The sequence below is a fragment of the Vulpes vulpes genome, chromosome 8, assembly GCF_048418805.1.
Source record: "Vulpes vulpes isolate BD-2025 chromosome 8, VulVul3, whole genome shotgun sequence".
NCBI lineage: Eukaryota > Metazoa > Chordata > Mammalia > Carnivora > Canidae > Vulpes > Vulpes vulpes.
This window is the reverse complement of record NC_132787.1, coordinates 90,628,893-90,646,106: the sequence shown is the minus strand read 5'-3', so window position 1 is coordinate 90,646,106 and position 17,214 is coordinate 90,628,893. Positions and strand designations below refer to the sequence as shown.

Below are 17,214 nucleotides of genomic sequence, written 5' to 3'. Positions count from 1 at the left end.
TCAATATGTATTATATACTGTATTTCTTACAGTAAGCTAAAAAAATACAGTAAGCTAGAGAAAGGAAAATGTTAAAATCATAAGGAGAAAATACATTTACAGTACCGTAGCATAACAACAACAACAAAAAATCGGTGGACCCACACAGTTCAAACCCATGTTGTTTAAGGGTCAACTATAATTTGAGTTAGTCCCTTGTTCTTATTAATGGGTATTTAGGTGGTTTCTAATCTTTTGCAATTGTAAACAATTCTGCTACAAATAACCTGTTACTTCAAATGTGTAATCTATGGGTAGGAAGCATTATAAATTTCTGGAGGCAGAGTTGCTGGACCAAAGTTTTGATGCATTTATAATTTTGATTGACAAGCAATCTTTCTATTGATCTGTTTCTCTGCCTCTAATCTCTACCAGTTCTTTCTAAAGTATAGAGCTGACCCTGTGGATCCTCTGCTTAATTTTAATGATTAATATGCTCAATAACTTAACCCATGAGCTGATAAATCTTTTTTTTTTTTTTTAAGAGAAAGCCAACTATTCTATAACTACACATTGTATGACACTGGAAGTAGTTATCAATTCCTATAAACTAGCAAATAAAAGGAAAGAAACACTTATCCCATCTTTCCAGTATGAACTATAATTCAGAATAAGTAGAAGGAATTCTTTTTAGAAGATTATCAGCTAGCAAATATGGAAAGAATCCTAGAATTAGGGGAAAAAATAATTTTGCATCCCCTAATGAAATAATCGAAGCAGTAACCACCAGTGAATGAAACCACTAAATGAAAACTTGAGAAAATTTAAAATGTGAAACTTTAAAACTGGATCCACTCAAAACTAAACAGCTATTATTTGCCTCCTGATGTGACGCTATATGAAATGCAACACCACTTACAAAGTATTCTTGCCCAAAACGTTGAATGGAAATAGAGGGGTTAGAGGAATGAGTTAATTGACACCACATGGAAGCCAAAAGTCAAATCCAGTGGAGAACATTTTATAAGACAACCTTATTTCCGGAACAAATCTTGTCTGAGAACAGAAGGTTGAGGAGACTACTTCTGATTACAATAAATTGAACACCTGCTAACCAAATGTAATGTACAGATTTGTTTGGATCCTAATTCAAACAAACCAACTGTAAAAAAAGCCAGTTTTTGAGACAATCAAGGAAATTTGATTATGGATTGAGCAATACTAAGAATTTAATAGGTATAACAACACAGTAAATGTCTGTATTTCTTACAGACACATACTGAGGTTTGTAGGAGTGAAATGATACAATATCTTGGATTTGCTCTAAAGTAGCTTCAGCAAGGGGAAAAAAAAAGGAAATAAAAAGCGAGCACACGTGGCCAATATTGATAATTATTGTTTCTGGGACAGGGATTCTTAGCACAGTTCACTCTACTGAGCTGTTTAAAATTGTTCAATAAAACACACACACACGTACACACAAAATGGAGGACTCTCCCATTTTTTTAGACTAATCACAATGGTAAAGACTCACAGTCTGGCCCCAACCCAACCTACCTTTGCAGCTTTATCTTTCACTCTCCACATAAGCCTCGGGTCTAGCTTCACTATACTGTACTTGACACTTTGGATTGGCCACTCTGTTTCTGAATTCAAGCTATTCCAGCTGCTGATGTGCCTTCCCATTCTTTTCCAACTGGGAAACTCCCTACCCTCATAGGTCACATGCTCCCTGTGAAGTCCTCTCCAACCTTAATAGATTTCCTGGTATCATCTATGGTTGCCACCTAGGAACACTGTTCATATGAATAGTGGAACTTCTCTCATACTGCAGATACTATCCACTTCCACCATGATGAATGAATATTTGTCAATGGCAGATAGCATAGAAATTAGGGCACAGTCTTAATTTATAATTGCCTGAGATCACAAGCTGCTTGTTACTCTTATCCTGGACAAGTAACTCAGCCTCTCCATGCCTTAGCTGTGTTGCCTTGCCAAGTAGCAACCTCCATGTCTGTTTTCTTATCTGTAAAATTTCTTTTCATGGAGCTACCTTAACCTTCCCAAACAGATCAGAAAGGGATTAAAGCACTTTCCAACACGTAGGTACTCAATGTTAAAAATACTAAATAAGAGATGTAATGACTTAATATATCAATATATTCTATTAATGATTCTAAAATACTAAAAATGTCTCTCTGAAAAAAATAAAAATAAAATAAAAAATAGAAAATAAAATAAAATAAAAATATCTCTCTGATTTTTCCCTATATTCCGCCTCATACCTAGCTCAGTGTCTGTAACCTAAGTGATGGCGATACTAAAAGACATACAAAGGCACCCGAGTTTCTGAATGCAGGGAGTATGTCATTTATTGACCCTGTGTTCCCCCACTCACTGGTCGCTACTCTTGACTCGTAGAACAACCGGTACAGAACTGCAAGGAATCATCCCCAGCTCTGTGATCACCAGATCCACCAGTTCCGGGGGGGTCACGTCATAGACTAGATTTAACAACCGCAGGGACAGGTGGTTCTGCCAGTTAGCCAGGGCCACATGTTCTCCTCGCTCACAAAGCAGATCATCGGGGTCATCTGCAATGGGAGACATACCCTTTTATGTCCTTGTAGAAAACAAGATGTAGTTCAACCTTCCCTCCTCCCTCCCAAATCTCAGATCTTTGAAACCTTCTCTCTGCCCTCCTGGGCTCCTTACCTAGCTCATTAGAGACAAAAGCATCAGTCTGCACACGCTCACAGAACTTGTATGTTTCACAGCAGACCAGCACTGGCACATTATGGGCTCGTGCCACCAGGGCCAGCTGTGCTGTCCCTACCCGTGACATTACGGACCCGTTGGCCAGGAGTGCGTGAGCTCCCAATAGCACCTTAGAAACCTATTTATTTTGAACAGTGGAGAGGGGGAGAAAATGTGATATGTGATTAATGCACAATCAGGTTCCCTACTTCCTGCCCAGGATAGCAATATTAAGGGCAATAACAGAACTTAATGACAGTTCTTCTTAGAAAACACCTGACCATTGACCCCACTGCACCTCCCACAAGAAAATAAAACTCTGAAGTTACTTTTGTCCTGTCTCCTCTTCATGGCTGCTAATTTACTGTTCATATGACACTGTGCTATAACATGTTGTAGACGTTTTTCCTATTAAATACAAACAAGGCTATAAAAGTTTAGTATTTTTAAATAATTGTAACCTTGGGAAGACAGGATTTTATCTACCACTACACCCTTTTACCTCCAACTTTGGAGTCCCTTTCCTCTGCCCTCACCTCTGGGAGCACATAGGAGGCTGCAGGAATCAGCAGGTAGGAGGCAGGGACCCCAGCACGGACCAGAGAACGTAGTGTGTGCCTTCCCTCCAGCCGTGGCCGGCTGTCCACCACTACCACCCGAAACCGCCGGCCCTTAGCCCAAGCCTCCTGAAGGATTCGTGATACCAGAGACGAGCTGGAGTGAATGGAGAGGAGGATTCAGTTATAGATGTCACTAACGGACAGGCAGCCAGCTCACTGCTAAAGGGCAAAGGGGCAATCTTTTCTTCAGATTGTTATACCCCCCAATTTTCTGTCATAGGGTCCGGACCATACCATCCAAATACCAGGATCACATCTCCATTATTGATCTTCTTATAAGCAAAGCGGGAAATTGCCTGAGCTGCAAGCACAATCTTCTCTTGCACATACCGATCAATGGCTGCTCGAAGTTCTGACTTGGCCTAAATGGATTAAGATGCTTAGGAAACAAGAAATGGACACATTTCTTCCTTTGATGATCATGCCAGATGCTTGAGTATGTGTACAATGATAGTTGAAAGTGGGCCAAAAGGGGGCCCAAAGGTGGCATAAGACAGCCAGCCCAACCACTTCCTTAACCCTTGACCAGGGCAGAATGGCCTCACTGTCACTTCTGGGAGTCCTGATTGTGGTTCTCAGCTGTACCCTGAGGGGTATGCTTTGCTCATTCCTCATATTCATCACCTCCTCTTCCCGCTTGGAGCTGCTCACACCCGTGATCTCCTTGTTAAGGAACTTGATGGCGTTGTACATGCTTGCTGACAGGGGACGGCACTGAGTCAGGAAGCTACAAAGACAATACCTCGCGTTTGTGTGACTCTATAATGTGCGACTCTACCACTTACATTCGTGCTTAAGTAAGTTTTCTTTAACAAAAAACAGAAAAATAAAACAAGAGGTAAAAGAGCAAGAGAGAGGGTACAAAAAGAGGACTAGGTGAGGGGACAGCAGACTTGCAGTGATTGTCCTTACCTGAAGTAGGGCTTTAGTTTATTCACTAGATCCCTTGAGAGTTCTTCATTGGGAGGTGTTGTGTAATCTTGAATTACCTATAAGGTACCCAAAGTTATCAGCAAAACATCTCCTAATAAAGGGCTCTGAAAGGGGGCTAAGGCAAGTTTCACTGAACAAAGCGTTCTGAGGGTGAGTCATTCCCTTTGTCCCTCAGAGATTACTTTGGGTAAGAGGAATCTGGGATAGTGCTGGGGAAGGTGGGACTGGGTCACAGAGGGAACAAGACAGGGCTTACCTGCTGCAAGGCACGAAGCAGGGCAATACACCGGGCATTGGAGCCACTGACCAGGCCCTGGGAGTACTGCAGGCCGAGTCGCACCATGGCTGGGTGGATCACAGAGGATGGGATGCTGATGGGATGGCGGTGTCACACACTTTGCAAGGGAGCTTGAGCACCTACTGCCCACCTGCCCCTGATGAAAAGGAACTTCCTTCACTAGCACAGACACCCCCATTTCCTCTAGAGCTTTGCCTTGTGTGCAGGCTTCTTCCCATAGACCCCATCTCAAATTTCCAGTCACATTCAATACTAAGTTACCAAAACTCCTAGAACTTAAAAGTTACAACAATTTCATAGAATCCTACCTCATATATTGAGTCAGAGAGTTTTGTCTGCTGTACTGGGGTAGGTGGGAGAAAAGACTGACTTTGGATCCATAATCGTTTCGTGTAGGAACCTTGACAAAATAAGAGACAGGACCAATGGAAAATAAATAAACAGTGAGGCTACTTGGCCCTAAATACCCTGTCTTCTTCAGGGTATCATTTGTCTCGAGCACCTTTCCCCCCTTCCTCTATCCCATCTCCCTTAGGCAATTTCTGGCCAGGCATTGAAACCACTTCCTACCTGTTGCTGCTCTGGTTTTTTAGCAAGCCTTCTCAGAAGTGTAAGGTCATCAACCTGAGTGTGCTCAGGGAGACGCTTCACTCCTAAAAGATAATGACCATGTTTTCAAGACACTGTAGGTGATAATGAGAAATCTGCTTTTAAGGAATAAGGGACATCAAGAAAGATGGATGGGGGAGATGAAAAACGGGGAAAAAAAGAGTAGAAGAAATAGAGATAGGATGAGGTTGAGTGGAGAATTCTGAACTCTTGGTCCCAAGGCTAAGAATGGGAAGGGAGAACTGTTTTACTGTGGGAAAGCCTGAGCTAACACAAGAATTAAAATAAAAACAGAGGGACACCTGGGTGGCTCAGCGGTTTAGCGCCTGCCTTCAGCCCAGGGTGTGATCCTGGAGTCTCGGGATCAAGTCCCACATCGGGCTTCCTGCACGGAGCCTGCTTCTCCTTCTGTCTGTGTCTCTGCCTCTCTCTCTCTCTCTCTCTCTCTGTCTCTCATTAATAACTAATCTTTAAAGAGAATAATAAAATCAAAACAGAGAGATGCCTGGGTGGCTCAGCAGTTGAGCATCTGCTTTCACTTCAGGGCATGATCCCAGGGTCAGGAGATTGAGTCACGTATCGGGCTCCCTGCAAGGAACATGCTTCTCCCTCTGCCAATGTCTCCGCCTCTTTCTCTGCATCTCTCATAAATAAATAAATAAATAAAATCTTAAAAAGAATAATAAAATCAAAACAGAGGTCTTGAAACGAAGGGAAGGTACCTGAAGGGGTTTCTCCAGCAGTGCTGGGGCAGGCCCGAGGTGGTGGCCCTCCTTGTTCTCCTTTCCTTGCCTGTTTCAGGGCCCGCTCAGCCTCCTGCTTAGCCCGCCGTTCAGCACGAAGTTCAGCTTTACTTCGACCAGTTGGAACTTTCTCCCCAGCAGTGGCCAACTGACTGCCTGGTCCTGGCAGTTCTTTGGCTGGGCCTACTAAAGACAGAAAGAAGACGTGCCCAAGCCCCAGGCAGGTAATATCTATGCCCCAGCCAAAGCTTCTCTGTTCATCTAAATTTCCTTACTGCCCACTTGTTCAAATCAACTTTGTCCCGTCTCCTTCTCTTCTCTCCCACACATCCCTCTACCAGTTCCACACCCCAGTCATTTAAAAAAGCCTTCGCACCTTGCTGCTGGGCTGCAGGTACAGCAGGGGCAGTTTTTTCTGGTTCTGCTCCCTTTTCCTCCTTCCGTTTCTTCTTCTGCTGTTTTTTTTCCTTCCGAAGCTGCAACTTCTCTTCTTGGGTCATCTCCCTCCCCACTGCCTGAGACACAAACATAGAATACAGCTCTTCCCCAAGTCCAAAGATAAAAAAAACAAAATACTACTGGTGCCTTCCAAGATTCCCATAAGGTAAAGCCCCCAATCCTGACTCCAACCAGCTGTTAACAAGATTACATCCCATAGAGATAGAAGCTTCTCTTCCAGGTTCAGAGTCACATACTGTTAGGGATGAAAAAAAAAATGTAAAAATCTGGCGTTCCGGAGAAATAAAGTGAAACGGGGATGGAGGCTGCGGCCCAATGAAGCTGCCACAGCCTCCTGCGTAGAGCCTGACAGGCGTTTTCCGAGGGCACTCTCACTTACCCCAGGCCGAGTAGAAAGCTCCGCCTTCATCCCAGACCCCGAATCTGCATCAGAAAACAGATCACAAAGTGAGCCTGAGAGGCTCCGGGAGGGTTTGTAGGAGCTCGTACTCGTCGCGGCTGGCTGCTGGGTCTGCATGACCACGGCTCCGCCACCAGGCGGGAGGCAAGCCAGGGATCCGCGTGGAGACGCAAGGTGCGGCAAGATCAAAGGAAGGCGGGGGAGGCAGCCGGCCTGGGCCCCCGCCCTTCTCTCCAGAGCCAGGAGGGACGCGGCGCGGGGCTGCGCCCCAGGCAGTACACCCCAGAGTCCGGAGAGGCACCGGAACGGAGCGACAGGACCCAGAGGGACTCAGGGCTCGGCCGCAGCCGTCCGCTGCGCGGCGGCTCGCGTACCTGTTCGTGTGCCCCCGCCCTTCACTCACCCTCACGAACAGCCACAGCCACGGCAGCCATCACCCTCGGTCCTAGGCTCCGCCCGCCGCGGTCCCGGGGCCTACAGCGCCACCTGGGCCGACCCCCGCGGCGCACAGCCTTCCGCGGACTACAATCTCCGACATGCACTGGGGCCCCGCCCCGGGCTACGGGCGCCGATTAGGGCCCTCTCAGCTTTGGGCTCCCGGGCGTGGCAGTCGGCGCTTGCTCTTTAGACTACAGTTCCCAGCATGCCGGGGGGGCTGCGCCCCGGAGCGGACGTCCCACCACCCTTCCCACCTCCGATCTCAGCAACACCCCCCCCCAAAATGGCGAGTGAGGCAGCGGGGACGCGCTGAGCGGCGGAGGCGAGCGTGTAAAGCCGCTGCGGCCCTGTCAGTCCGGAGCCCGGCTGGGCCCTGCCGCAGGGAACATGCACTTTTCCATTCCTGAAACCGAGTCCCGCAGCGGGGACAGCGGCGGCTCCGCCTATGTGGTGAGGAGCGGCCGGAGCCGGGCCGGGCAGGGGCGGGGATAACGGGCCGGAGCCCTCTCCGAGCGGCCTCCGAGGCCTGGCCGCCACCCTTGGGGCCTGGTCCCAAGCCGCCGACTGCCGACGGCTTCGCTAGGAGCTTATATCCCGTCTCAGATGCGCCCAGAGGTCGCCCCATCTCCTCCAGGTCCTTTGTTCGCCCGCGTCGTCTCCCCCTGGATGGGCTGCGGCCGCTCTGGTGGGCGTCATTGGCCTCTTGGGGAGGGAGACTGCGACACTAGGGCCCGAGTTGCCCCCTGGCTGGTCCTTCTGCTTTAGAACTTGACTCTGGGGAAACAGACTAATAAACCCTCGGACAATCTCGGTGCGTTACTCAGGCGTAGCTTGTGCCAGACAACTTCTGGCCAGGGTTTTCAAGGGGGTTGCCCAGACCGAGACCCTAAAACGCTTGCCTGCTTTTGTGTCTTCAGGCCTATAACATTCACGTGAATGGAGTCCTGCATTGCCGGGTGCGCTACAGCCAGCTCCTGGGGCTGCACGAGCAGGTGGGACCAGCACCCCTGCCTTGAGGCAGCTTTCAAGCCCTTTCCTACACCTGGGCATCGGTGTCTCCATTTCTCCCCACTTGGCTTCCTTGTAGATTGTTCCCCTTTAATCACTGCCGCTGGGGAGGATCTGGTGCTTTATCTTAGGATTGACATTTCCGGGGAACTCCCTAAGAAGCTTACTGTCTGCTGCTGTAACTGCTCTTCCTTATATTCACATCCGTCTTTCTGCTTCCCTGTCGGCAGTCTTACTTCAGCCTTTGCCTGTGCATGGAAAAACCGACCTCCCCCCTCCCTTCTTTGCTGCCAAAGCACATTCCTTCTGTCATCTGAGCTGCAACTTGGAATTCTTTTCCCTTCTCATACAGATCATTCACGGATCCTTCTGTGTTCTTTAGCTCATTTCAGTGGCCTAGCTGTTCAGTTATCCTTATGTATCCCTGATGCAATGTTTCTATGTTCTCCTCACCAGATTTCGAGCTCTCTTCAACTCAGTACAGAGTCCTGGTTCTACTGATGACTAGCTGTGCAGCCTTGAGCAATTTCTTTGGGCCTAGTTTCTAAGACCTAAAAATGTATTTGTCGGTCTGCAAAGTCCCTTTAAGTCTTAAAACCTTTTGTGAACCTGTTTTGCTATATTTAACTGGGAACATAAATTTTCCTTAAAAAGCTCTTTGGTTCCAGTGAGGGTTCAGTGAACACAGTCTTGCTAGATAATCAAAGGTTTTCCCTAGGCCCTGGCCCTACACAAACCCTACCCACACCGTGAAGGGGCTGACGTGTACATAGTAAGATAAGAAAGAACCTATGTTTAGGACACTCCGAGAAAGGAATGATTTCCTGGATGACTAGGGTACATGGGGGAGGGAGGGAAGGGAAAGGGAGCCTAAAAGAACATTGTGACTGACTGTGGATTGCGTCTTCTCTTTTGCTATGTTTATGTGAAGGGTTGTATCTCTTTCTCCAAATAGCTTCGGAAGGAGTATGGGGCCAATGTCCTTCCTGCATTTCCCCCAAAGAAGCTTTTCTCTCTGACACCTGCTGAGGTGGAACAGAGGAGAGAGCAGTTAGAGAAGTACATGCAAGCTGGTGAGTGGCTGGAGGGAACTTTAGGCTGTGTTGAGAGCTATGGAAAGAGACTCAAAACAGCTGGTTCTGTAGACTTGGCCTAAATTAATTTCTACATCTGGGGATTCTCTTGATTTGTTAGTTAGGAAAAGTAAATAGCATGTAGGAATGCTCTAGGTATTTGTAAAGCTATTTGGACAATATACTAATATAGTTTGGAAATACCACTGTAACACTATGTAGGCTTAAAGCAGTTTAGATTGGTGGGGAGAACTGAATTTGTATCTGATATGCTTTAGATTAACATCATTGTTATTTCCCTAGTTCTATAGACTGGACTCAACTAGATGGCAGCCAAGGGTGGGGCAGGTGAAGAATTTATGCAAACAGTGAGTGAGGTGAGGCCAGCTGGGGGATGTGACAGGCCATCATCAGCCCAGGAAATGGGGTAGGGGAGGAAACTACCAAGAAAAGAGCTGGGGGGAGTCAAGAGGGAGTTCTAAATTACTGGAACATTGTTCTCTTGTCCCCTCAGTTCGGCAGGACCCACTGCTTGGGAGCAGTGAGACCTTTAATAGCTTCTTGCGTCGGGCACAACAGGTAAGGCTCTGGGTGGGACCGAGATTTAAGAGAAGCATTTTCCTATAGGGCCATGTCATTTTAAGGCAGTGGCTACAGAGAAATCATCTTGGCACCTATTTTTTTTATGGGATGGGACTTTTGCTGTACCAGTGAGATCAAGAAAACCCAGCCTGTAATTAAGCAGCTGAGAATAAAGACACTAGGAAGGACCTAGACATGAGTTGGGGATGGGTCAGAGCTAGACATGGGGCAGGTGTTAACAAGGTGGTGCCTCTGTTCTTATGTATATTCACACCAGGAGACACAGCAGGTCCCCACAGAGGAGGTTTCCTTGGAAGTGCTGCTCAGCAACGGGCAGAAAGTTCTGGTCAATGTGCTAACTTCAGATCAGACTGAAGATGTCCTAGAGGTGAGGTACTTGTATTGCAGTGCCCCACCTCCCCTGCACCCCAGGGTTCCAGGTTTAGGGGTAATTGTAACATCCAGTATGATGAGCTGTACTTGCTTCCTGATTCCTAGGCTGTGGCTGCAAAACTGGATCTTCCAGATGACTTGATTGGATACTTTAGTCTCTTTCTAGTTCGAGAGAAAGAGGATGGAACCTTTTCTTGTGAGTTTCTGTGGACTTGACTGCTTCCTTGTGCTTCTAGGGGTAAATTTGCCCTGTCAATTCCTCCCAAAATATGACATTTCCTCAGGGCTCCTCTCTTGACTTTTCTCTCCTTGAATCTCATGACATTTTCCTTTTTTTTTTAACCCATAGTCGTACGGAAGTTGCAAGAGTTTGAGCTGCCTTATGTGTCTGTTACCAGTCTTCGGAGTCAAGAGTATAAGATTGTGCTAAGGAAGAGGTCAGGGCTGGGCTTGGAGGAGGGGGAGGTACTGGATTGGATTACTGGGCCATGTACTAAGAACAACCTGGACAAGGGGATAGTGCTGGGTGTTTCTACTAGGCCTTCCAGGCTTCTTCCCACTATACTACCATTTGCCCAATAGTTCTAGATTGTTCCTGTCTTTTGTTTTGTTTTGTTTTGTTCCTGTCTTCTATCCGCGTCTCTTGCCTTACCCCAGCTTAGCCCCGTTACCCCTTTCCACCCCTTGGCCTCACAGTTATTGGGACTCTGCCTATGATGACGATGTCATGGAGAACCGGGTTGGCCTGAACCTGCTATATGCTCAGGTGAGCTTGGAGCTGCCTCAGAACCCTTCCCCTGAAATAGATACTGGTGTCCCCACTTTGCGAAGAAAACTTTTCATGTCTTTACTTCCAGTTCTGGGGAGAGTTCCTAGAATACTGTCAGGGCACCTGGCAACAACCTGCTCTCCCTACTTTGTAAGCTGCTATAGTCAAGGTCTTACTGCAAGGAGGTCACTCAAGCATGGGGCTAAGGATCAGGCTGGACAGAGGTAACTGGACCTCTGATTGGAAGCCCCCAACCCCCTCATCCCTTCTCTCTACTGTAGACAGTGTCAGACATTGAGCGTGGGTGGATTCTGGTCACCAAGGAGCAACACCGGCAGCTCAAATCTCTGCAAGAGAAGGTCTCCAAGAAGGAGGTGGGCCCGTTTTCCTGTCTCCTTCCAAGGGCTGTTTTCTGACACACACACCCCACTCCCCCGCCGCTGACCCACCCTGCGTGGTGACTGGGTTTCAGTTCCTACGACTGGCTCAGACTCTGCGGCACTATGGCTACTTGCGCTTTGATGCCTGTGTGGCTGACTTCCCAGAGAAGGACTGTCCCGTGGTGGTGAGCGCAGGCAACAGTGAGCTCAGCCTCCAGCTCCGCTTGCCTGGCCAGCAACTCCGTGAAGGCTCCTTCCGGGTCACCCGCATGCGGTGCTGGCGGGTCACCTCCTCTGTGAGTTGGGGTAGGCCTTTGGGATGGTGGCCTGGCAAGCCTTGAGCTTTGAGATTGGTCAGGATGATCTCAGCCTAACTCTCCTTTGTCTCCCAGGTGCCACTGCCCAGTGGAAGCACAAGTAGCCCAGGCCGGGGCCGGGGTGAGGTGCGCCTGGAACTGGCTTTTGAATACCTCATGAGCAAGGACCGGCTACAGTGGGTCACCATCACCAGCCCCCAGGTGTGAGCTCACCCTCAGGCCTCCTCTGGAGCCCATTGCACCGTCTCTTAGATACCCAAGTCTAGGGCTTCCAGGACTCCATGTGAGTGGGAGCCCTTGTCTTAGGGGTGCTGGGCTCAGAATGACAACTCTAGTCAGGCTGAGCTCTCTTCTTGCCCTCAGGCTATCATGATGAGTATCTGCTTACAGTCCATGGTAGATGAACTGATGGTGAAGAAATCTGGTGGCAGCATCAGGAAGGTAAGCAACAGGTGTGGACCAGGCAGCTGAGTGGTTGTGCTCTCCCCACCTCTTGTCTTAGGGCTTCTCCCAAGAGGAAGAAGTGATAGGGATTCCAAAGGGATTCTGTCCTTATCAGCACTTCATGTCTCCATCCCTAGATGCTGCGCCGGCGAGTGGGGGGCACCCTGAGACGCTCAGACAGCCAGCAAGCAGTGAAGTCCCCACCCCTGCTTGTAAGTATCACTTTCAGATCAGTACCCCATCTCCCAGCCTTGCCTTATTTTCCCCACTGAGGTCTCCGACACCTCTGCCTCTCCTTCCCCAGGAGTCACCTGATGCCAGCCGGGAGTCCATGGTTAAACTCTCAGTGAGTTTCCCATGAGGGTTGGTGAGGTTGGTGGTTGGTGTTGGTAGGGGGATCTCACCGAGGCTTGAGTCCTCTGACCCCAACCCTACCTTTGTTACAGAGCAAGCTGAGTGCCGTGAGCTTGCGGGGGATTGGCAGTCCCAGCACAGATGCCAGTGCCAGTGATGTCCACGGCAATTTTGCCTTCGAAGGCATTGGAGATGAGGATCTGTGATCTCCAGTGCTCAGATGTCTGCCCTGTACCCTGGAGGAATGTTCAGAAACTTGCCCTGTGCCTGTATCCCCCAAGCCAGGGGCGGGAGGGGTCTTTTCTTTCCTTCCTTCCCCTTTCTTCTCTTGGCCAGGGGCTTCCTAACCAATCTTCCCTTCCACCCTCTGGGCTGGCTGCACAAAGGATTCTTCTCTCTTTCCAGAGCTAGCCCTCAATGCCAAATTAGCATTTAGTATTTTGCACAAACTCCAAGGGACCATGGCTACCTGCCTTGGGGAGAAACCACAGCTTCCCCTGGGGCTGCTTCTGGCTTCTTGGGGCCATGGGCCAAGGGGATGGGCAGAGGTCTATGTATGGTCTGGCCCAGCTCCCCATCATTAAACTCAGCCTGATTGCTGCCTACCTCTGGTTCCCTTTCACTGCCCTTCCCCCCTCCCCATCATGGCACAGACTGCTGTGCTAAGGTGAGGTGGAGCTGTGCTTGCCACTGCCAATTCAGCATAGACATGGCTTTGTTAGTGTTTCCTTTATTATAAAGCACTGAAATAAGTTAAATAAACAGGTGGGAGGCTGGGCAGTCCCCCAGCCAGTTCCTCTGCTGCCCCTGGGAGCAGTGGAGGTGAATACAGGGCCCTTCTCACTGAGCTCATTAAGTGCATCAGTCAAGTAAGGCCCCTGGTCCATATGGGCCCCTTGCCCATGGGGTTTGGGCTGGTCCATATAGTGCCTAGGGTAGTCTGTGGAGCCCCTGGCCAGCGGGGGAGGAAGTAGAAGGTGGCTTCTGGTCCGTCTGTATAAAACGTACAGGAGAGTCAGGGCTAATCCACAGGGCCCTGAGGGAGAACAACCTAGTTCAGGGTGAGTCTGTATGGAGAGCCCGGCTACCTGCAGTGCTCAGGGGTGTGGGACCCCGAGAGCTCAACACAGAGGAGGGGCTATGAGGCGGGGCCCAACCCTCAGAGGCAGAGAGGCCAGGCCCTCCTGCCCCACCATGGCCATGCACCTTCTGGTGGCGTTTGTAGTTGTCCCAGTGGCCTGTGGTGTAGGCGCAGGTGGCACAGCGGAAGGGCTTCTCGCCTGTGTGCCGCAGCATGTGGCGTTTGAGGTTCATGCTCTGATTGCAGCTGTAGTTGCAAAGGCTACACCGAAAAGGTTTGTCCCCAGAGTGGATACGACCATGACGCTTGAGGTTGGCCAGGTTGCCACAGGCATAGGGGCAGAGGGGGCACTTGTAGGGCTTCTCTCCTGTGTGGACACGCTGGTGCCGTTTCAGGTTATCCAGATGAGCAGAGGCATAGGGACAGCGAGCACAGCGGAAAGGCTTCTCGCCACTGTGCGTCTTCATATGCCGAGCCAGGTGGTTGGGATAGTGGGTGGCAAAAGGGCAGAGGCTACAGGCGAAGCCTTTGTCACTGGGGCCCTGGGGTCCCCCGCTGGCACCCCCTCCGGCCTCTCCTCGCATGCAGCGCCCACACATGGCAGCTCCCAGCCGACTACCCTCCCCCTCCTCCAGCTCTTGTCCACAGTTCCGGCAGGTCCAAGGGAACAGCAGCTCTGGCAGTGGTTCTGATCCAGTCCCACAGAGGCCCTCCCCTTCACCCCGCAGCTGCCCACAGTCCGGCAGGAAACTGGCACCACCTGGTGGCACATGGAGGCTCAAATCTGGAAGCAGCAGAGCATCTGTGGAGACAATGAGGCCTGAGCCATGAATCCGAATATCCCTAGGGCCACCCACCCATGTCCCAGGTTCTTTTGGTTCCCAGCTTTTTACCTTCAGGTCGCCGGGGCACTGCCCCCTCCTGCTCTGTGGGACTGGGAGGCCGGGTGGGACGTGGAGCACAGCAGCGGAAGCCACAGGTCGGGCAGGGAGGAGTGGGGGGCCCCGCGTGGGTGCGCTGATGCCGCCTCAGGTTGCCCAGGCTGCTGCAGGCAAAGGGGCAGTGGGGACAGCGGTAGGGCTTCTCGCCAGTGTGGGTGCGGGTATGTCGCGTCAGGTTGACGAGCTGGGCTGAGGCGTAGGGGCAGCGGCCACAGCGGAACGGCTTCTCCCCGCTGTGTGTCTGCATGTGCCGCTTCAGGTGGCTCGAGTAGTGGGACACGAAGGCGCAGAGGCGGCATGAGTATAGTAGCCGTGGGGGCAGCGGGGGCCCCCCACCCGGCCCTCCTGCCCCACAACACGGCCCCTCACCTGTCGGCCCCCCACACAGCTGGCAGGCTGGGCCTGGCCTCTCACCCCTGGCCTCCCCTGGACCCCTGGCTGGTTCCTCAACTTCACTCTCGGCACTTAGCGGCCGGCCGCCCCCAGACTCGTCATCACTCAGCCCGTAGGGAAGCCCAGGCCTGGCCCCCAGAGAGTCTCCTGGTAAGACATAAGAAGAGACATCAACACGGGGTAGGACCAGGCTCCAAACTTGCGTTCTCAGTGGTCTCCCCCCTGCGTGGTCCCACCCTTTACTTCAGTGATCCTGAAAACTGAATTATCTGCTTCTGAGTTCGTACTAACCTAGTGATGACAGCTGTACCTAACTCCACTGCACAGAAAAAGGTCAAAGGCTCACAGTGGACCACAGATTGAAATGAATCAATAATGTAATTAGCTGATTCTTGGAATAAGAAAGTAAAAATACACAACACAGAGGCCTGAGACCTTATTTTAAGCTCTATATTAGTAAGATCCTTTTCAGTACAGAACTGATTATAAAATAAAAACGATGTCAAGGGTGAGGCAAAATCTGGAATGCCGTGATAACAAAGTAATGTACCTAAAAGATGGATTTTCTTTTACATGGATTCCCTCAATGACTTTCAAAAACATCCTTCATATAGGCGGCATAAGTGGGTAGGTGGTGCAGCAAATTAGGATGGGGGGATGTTAAGATCACTGGGAAAAGGAATGTGCAAGAATACTTGAGGGTAGGGACCAAAACCTCAATAACAAAGCTTATAATACTGCAGGTGAAGGGGAAATTAGATTAGCCATAACTTAATTTGAATAAGATATTATTTCCCTGAACCTCTTAAAGTAAACTTCACATAAGGAATGTGCTAGGCAGGAAAACAAGGTTATTAAAAGGGCATTAGCTTTTAACCAGTTGCTCCATGTGATTCATCCCCTGTCCTATTCATACCACCTTTGGATCAGGCCCCAGAACTTCCCCTCAACAAAGTGATGGAGCTCACTGGACCCTTAGGCAAGTGAAAAAGTCTAGCTCAAATCTAAACCAAATCACCCCTAGTTTGTGGCACTGTTCCGTGTTTTGCTCACTGGCACTAAATCCTAATCGACCTCTTGAAGGACTGAGGTTCTGGTGGTCGCTAATCCTTGATCAAGTCCCTCAAACCCACCTTCAGAGTCTCTCTCGAAGCCCATGAGCTGGTCGCTGTTGCCGTCACCTTCCTCCTCTTCCTCTTCCTCTTCCTCCTCAAACTCCAGATCCTGGCCTAGTAGCAAATCACTCTCCAATACCAGGGCCCCGGGTCCTTCATCGAGGGAGTCTTCAGTATCCACTGAAGAGGGGAGGGGGCTTGAAGATTCTCCCTCAGGAACCGTGCCCATCATCCACACCCCGGGAGCCAGCCCTCGCAGCCCGTACTTCCCGAACTCGCAGACCCTCTCGGGTTCCCTTAGTAGCTCGGTAGGAAGCTAGGAGTCCAGATCGCCCACCCCATACCTCAGGAGTCCCCCTCCACCCCGACCTGAACCCACTCCACTGACCCCACCCCCGCTCCTCCCCCCTCGCGGCCCCTGACCCCTGACCTTTGACCCCCTCGCATTTCACGGGCTGCGGGTGGCTCTGCTTCCTTCGGGGCATCGTGACCGGCTCCAGCCCGACGCGCCTCCGGCCTGTGGCCGCCCGGCCCCGCCCCTCCCAATCCGGCCTGCCCGCCCGCCCTTCTTCTCAGGGCCCGCGGGCCGCCCCCATGCAGCGGCGCGGGCCCCGGGCAGCCCCCTGCCCTGGCCCCGGCGCCCAGCTCAGGCCGCTCCCGCCGCCGCCGCCGCGTCCATTCATGGAGCCCCCTACCCCCCCTACGGAGACCAGCTGGTACCTCCGTCCTCGCTTCCGCTTCCGCTTCCGCAAAGCCACACGGGACATGTAGTCCGTGGAAAGCAGAAACGGCGAAGACGTCCACTGCGTGACCAGGAAGTGATTGTGACGAAAAGCAGGCGAGCCAATCAGAAATGAGATAGAAACCAGGCGGGTGAGGAGGGCCAGAGAAGCCCTTGGCCTTGCTTTCAGTCTTAAGAGTTGCCCGGCTGGTCCTAACCCCTACCTGGAGGAACTAGGAAACTATTCCTGACTCCGAAAGGGAGTGAGGATGAGCCGCGACGCTAGGCCAGTCTGCCCAGCAGCGTGGGGAGCTGCAATAACTTGGGCCCTCTCTGCCCACCCCCCACCCTACCCCACCCCGCGCGCGCGCGCGCGCGCGCACACACACACACACACACACACA

General features: G+C 50.7%; 3 protein-coding genes across 11 annotated transcripts; 1 reads left to right on the top strand and 2 right to left on the bottom strand.

Annotated features, from left to right (window-relative positions):
* Positions 1–2,328: 2,328 nt before the first annotated feature.
* On the bottom strand, positions 2,329–7,338 carry EIF2B4 (eukaryotic translation initiation factor 2B subunit delta). 8 transcript variants are annotated; one of them, XM_025983989.2, is made up of 13 exons: positions 7,205–7,338; positions 6,781–6,824; positions 6,319–6,457; positions 5,922–6,128; positions 5,161–5,243; positions 4,899–4,990; positions 4,549–4,663; positions 4,272–4,348; positions 3,984–4,086; positions 3,594–3,721; positions 3,276–3,453; positions 2,698–2,878; positions 2,329–2,576 (listed from the first exon to the last, which is right to left on the bottom strand). In XM_025983989.2, exons 1-13 carry the CDS (start codon positions 7,233–7,235, stop codon positions 2,377–2,379), a joined length of 1,578 nt encoding a protein of 525 aa, XP_025839774.1. In that variant the 5' UTR covers positions 7,236–7,338; the 3' UTR covers positions 2,329–2,376. The 8 variants fall into 8 exon arrangements, with proteins under 8 accessions (XP_025839774.1, XP_025839775.1, XP_072623536.1 ...); XM_025983990.2 differs by having other exon boundaries at positions 5,922–6,125; XM_072767435.1 differs by having other exon boundaries at positions 4,549–4,726; positions 5,922–6,125; positions 7,205–7,262.
* SNX17 (sorting nexin 17) lies at positions 7,244–13,164 on the top strand. 2 transcript variants are annotated; one of them, XM_025983995.2, is made up of 15 exons: positions 7,244–7,689; positions 8,157–8,231; positions 9,203–9,320; positions 9,835–9,899; positions 10,180–10,290; positions 10,401–10,491; positions 10,645–10,732; positions 10,992–11,061; positions 11,346–11,438; positions 11,537–11,740; positions 11,837–11,962; positions 12,125–12,202; positions 12,343–12,417; positions 12,510–12,551; positions 12,652–13,164. In XM_025983995.2, the coding sequence occupies exons 1-15, from the start codon at positions 7,627–7,629 to the stop codon at positions 12,763–12,765; spliced, it is 1,413 nt and encodes a 470-aa protein (XP_025839780.1). In that variant the 5' UTR covers positions 7,244–7,626; the 3' UTR covers positions 12,766–13,164. The 2 variants fall into 2 exon arrangements, with proteins under 2 accessions (XP_025839780.1, XP_025839781.1); XM_025983996.2 differs by having other exon boundaries at positions 7,450–8,050.
* A 105-nt stretch (positions 13,165–13,269) lies between these two features.
* On the bottom strand, positions 13,270–16,781 carry ZNF513 (zinc finger protein 513). The gene is made up of 4 exons (XM_025983994.2): positions 16,520–16,781; positions 16,108–16,269; positions 14,534–15,121; positions 13,270–14,442 (listed from the first exon to the last, which is right to left on the bottom strand). Exons 1-4 carry the CDS (start codon positions 16,572–16,574, stop codon positions 13,616–13,618), a joined length of 1,632 nt encoding a protein of 543 aa, XP_025839779.1. The 5' UTR covers positions 16,575–16,781; the 3' UTR covers positions 13,270–13,615.
* Between the last annotated feature and the right edge of the window lie 433 nt (positions 16,782–17,214).

Excerpts from the sequence above, each read along its gene's own strand:
- EIF2B4 (XM_025983987.2), bottom strand. The coding sequence starts at position 6,918 with ATGCAGACCCAGCAGCCAGCCGCGACGAGTACGAGCTCCTACAAACCC. Across the intron at positions 3,722-3,983 it reads GCTCCAAGCGGGAAGAGGAG|GCCAAGTCAGAACTTCGAGC; the intron begins GTGATGAATATG and ends TAATCCATTTAG. Across the intron at positions 3,454-3,593 it reads GTGATCCTGGTATTTGGATG|CTCGTCTCTGGTATCACGAA; the intron begins GTATGGTCCGGA and ends CATTCACTCCAG.
- SNX17 (XM_025983995.2), top strand. The coding sequence starts at position 7,627 with ATGCACTTTTCCATTCCTGAAACCGAGTCCCGCAGCGGGGACAGCGGC. Across the intron at positions 9,321-9,834 it reads AGAGAAGTACATGCAAGCTG|TTCGGCAGGACCCACTGCTT; the intron begins GTGAGTGGCTGG and ends TTGTCCCCTCAG. Across the intron at positions 10,733-10,991 it reads AAGATTGTGCTAAGGAAGAG|TTATTGGGACTCTGCCTATG; the intron begins GTCAGGGCTGGG and ends TTGGCCTCACAG.
- ZNF513 (XM_025983994.2), bottom strand. The coding sequence starts at position 16,574 with ATGCCCCGAAGGAAGCAGAGCCACCCGCAGCCCGTGAAATGCGAGGGG. Across the intron at positions 16,270-16,519 it reads GAAATGCGAGGGGGTCAAAG|TGGATACTGAAGACTCCCTC; the intron begins GTCAGGGGTCAG and ends TCCCCTCTTCAG. Across the intron at positions 14,443-14,533 it reads AGTGCCCCGGCGACCTGAAG|ATGCTCTGCTGCTTCCAGAT; the intron begins GTAAAAAGCTGG and ends TTGTCTCCACAG.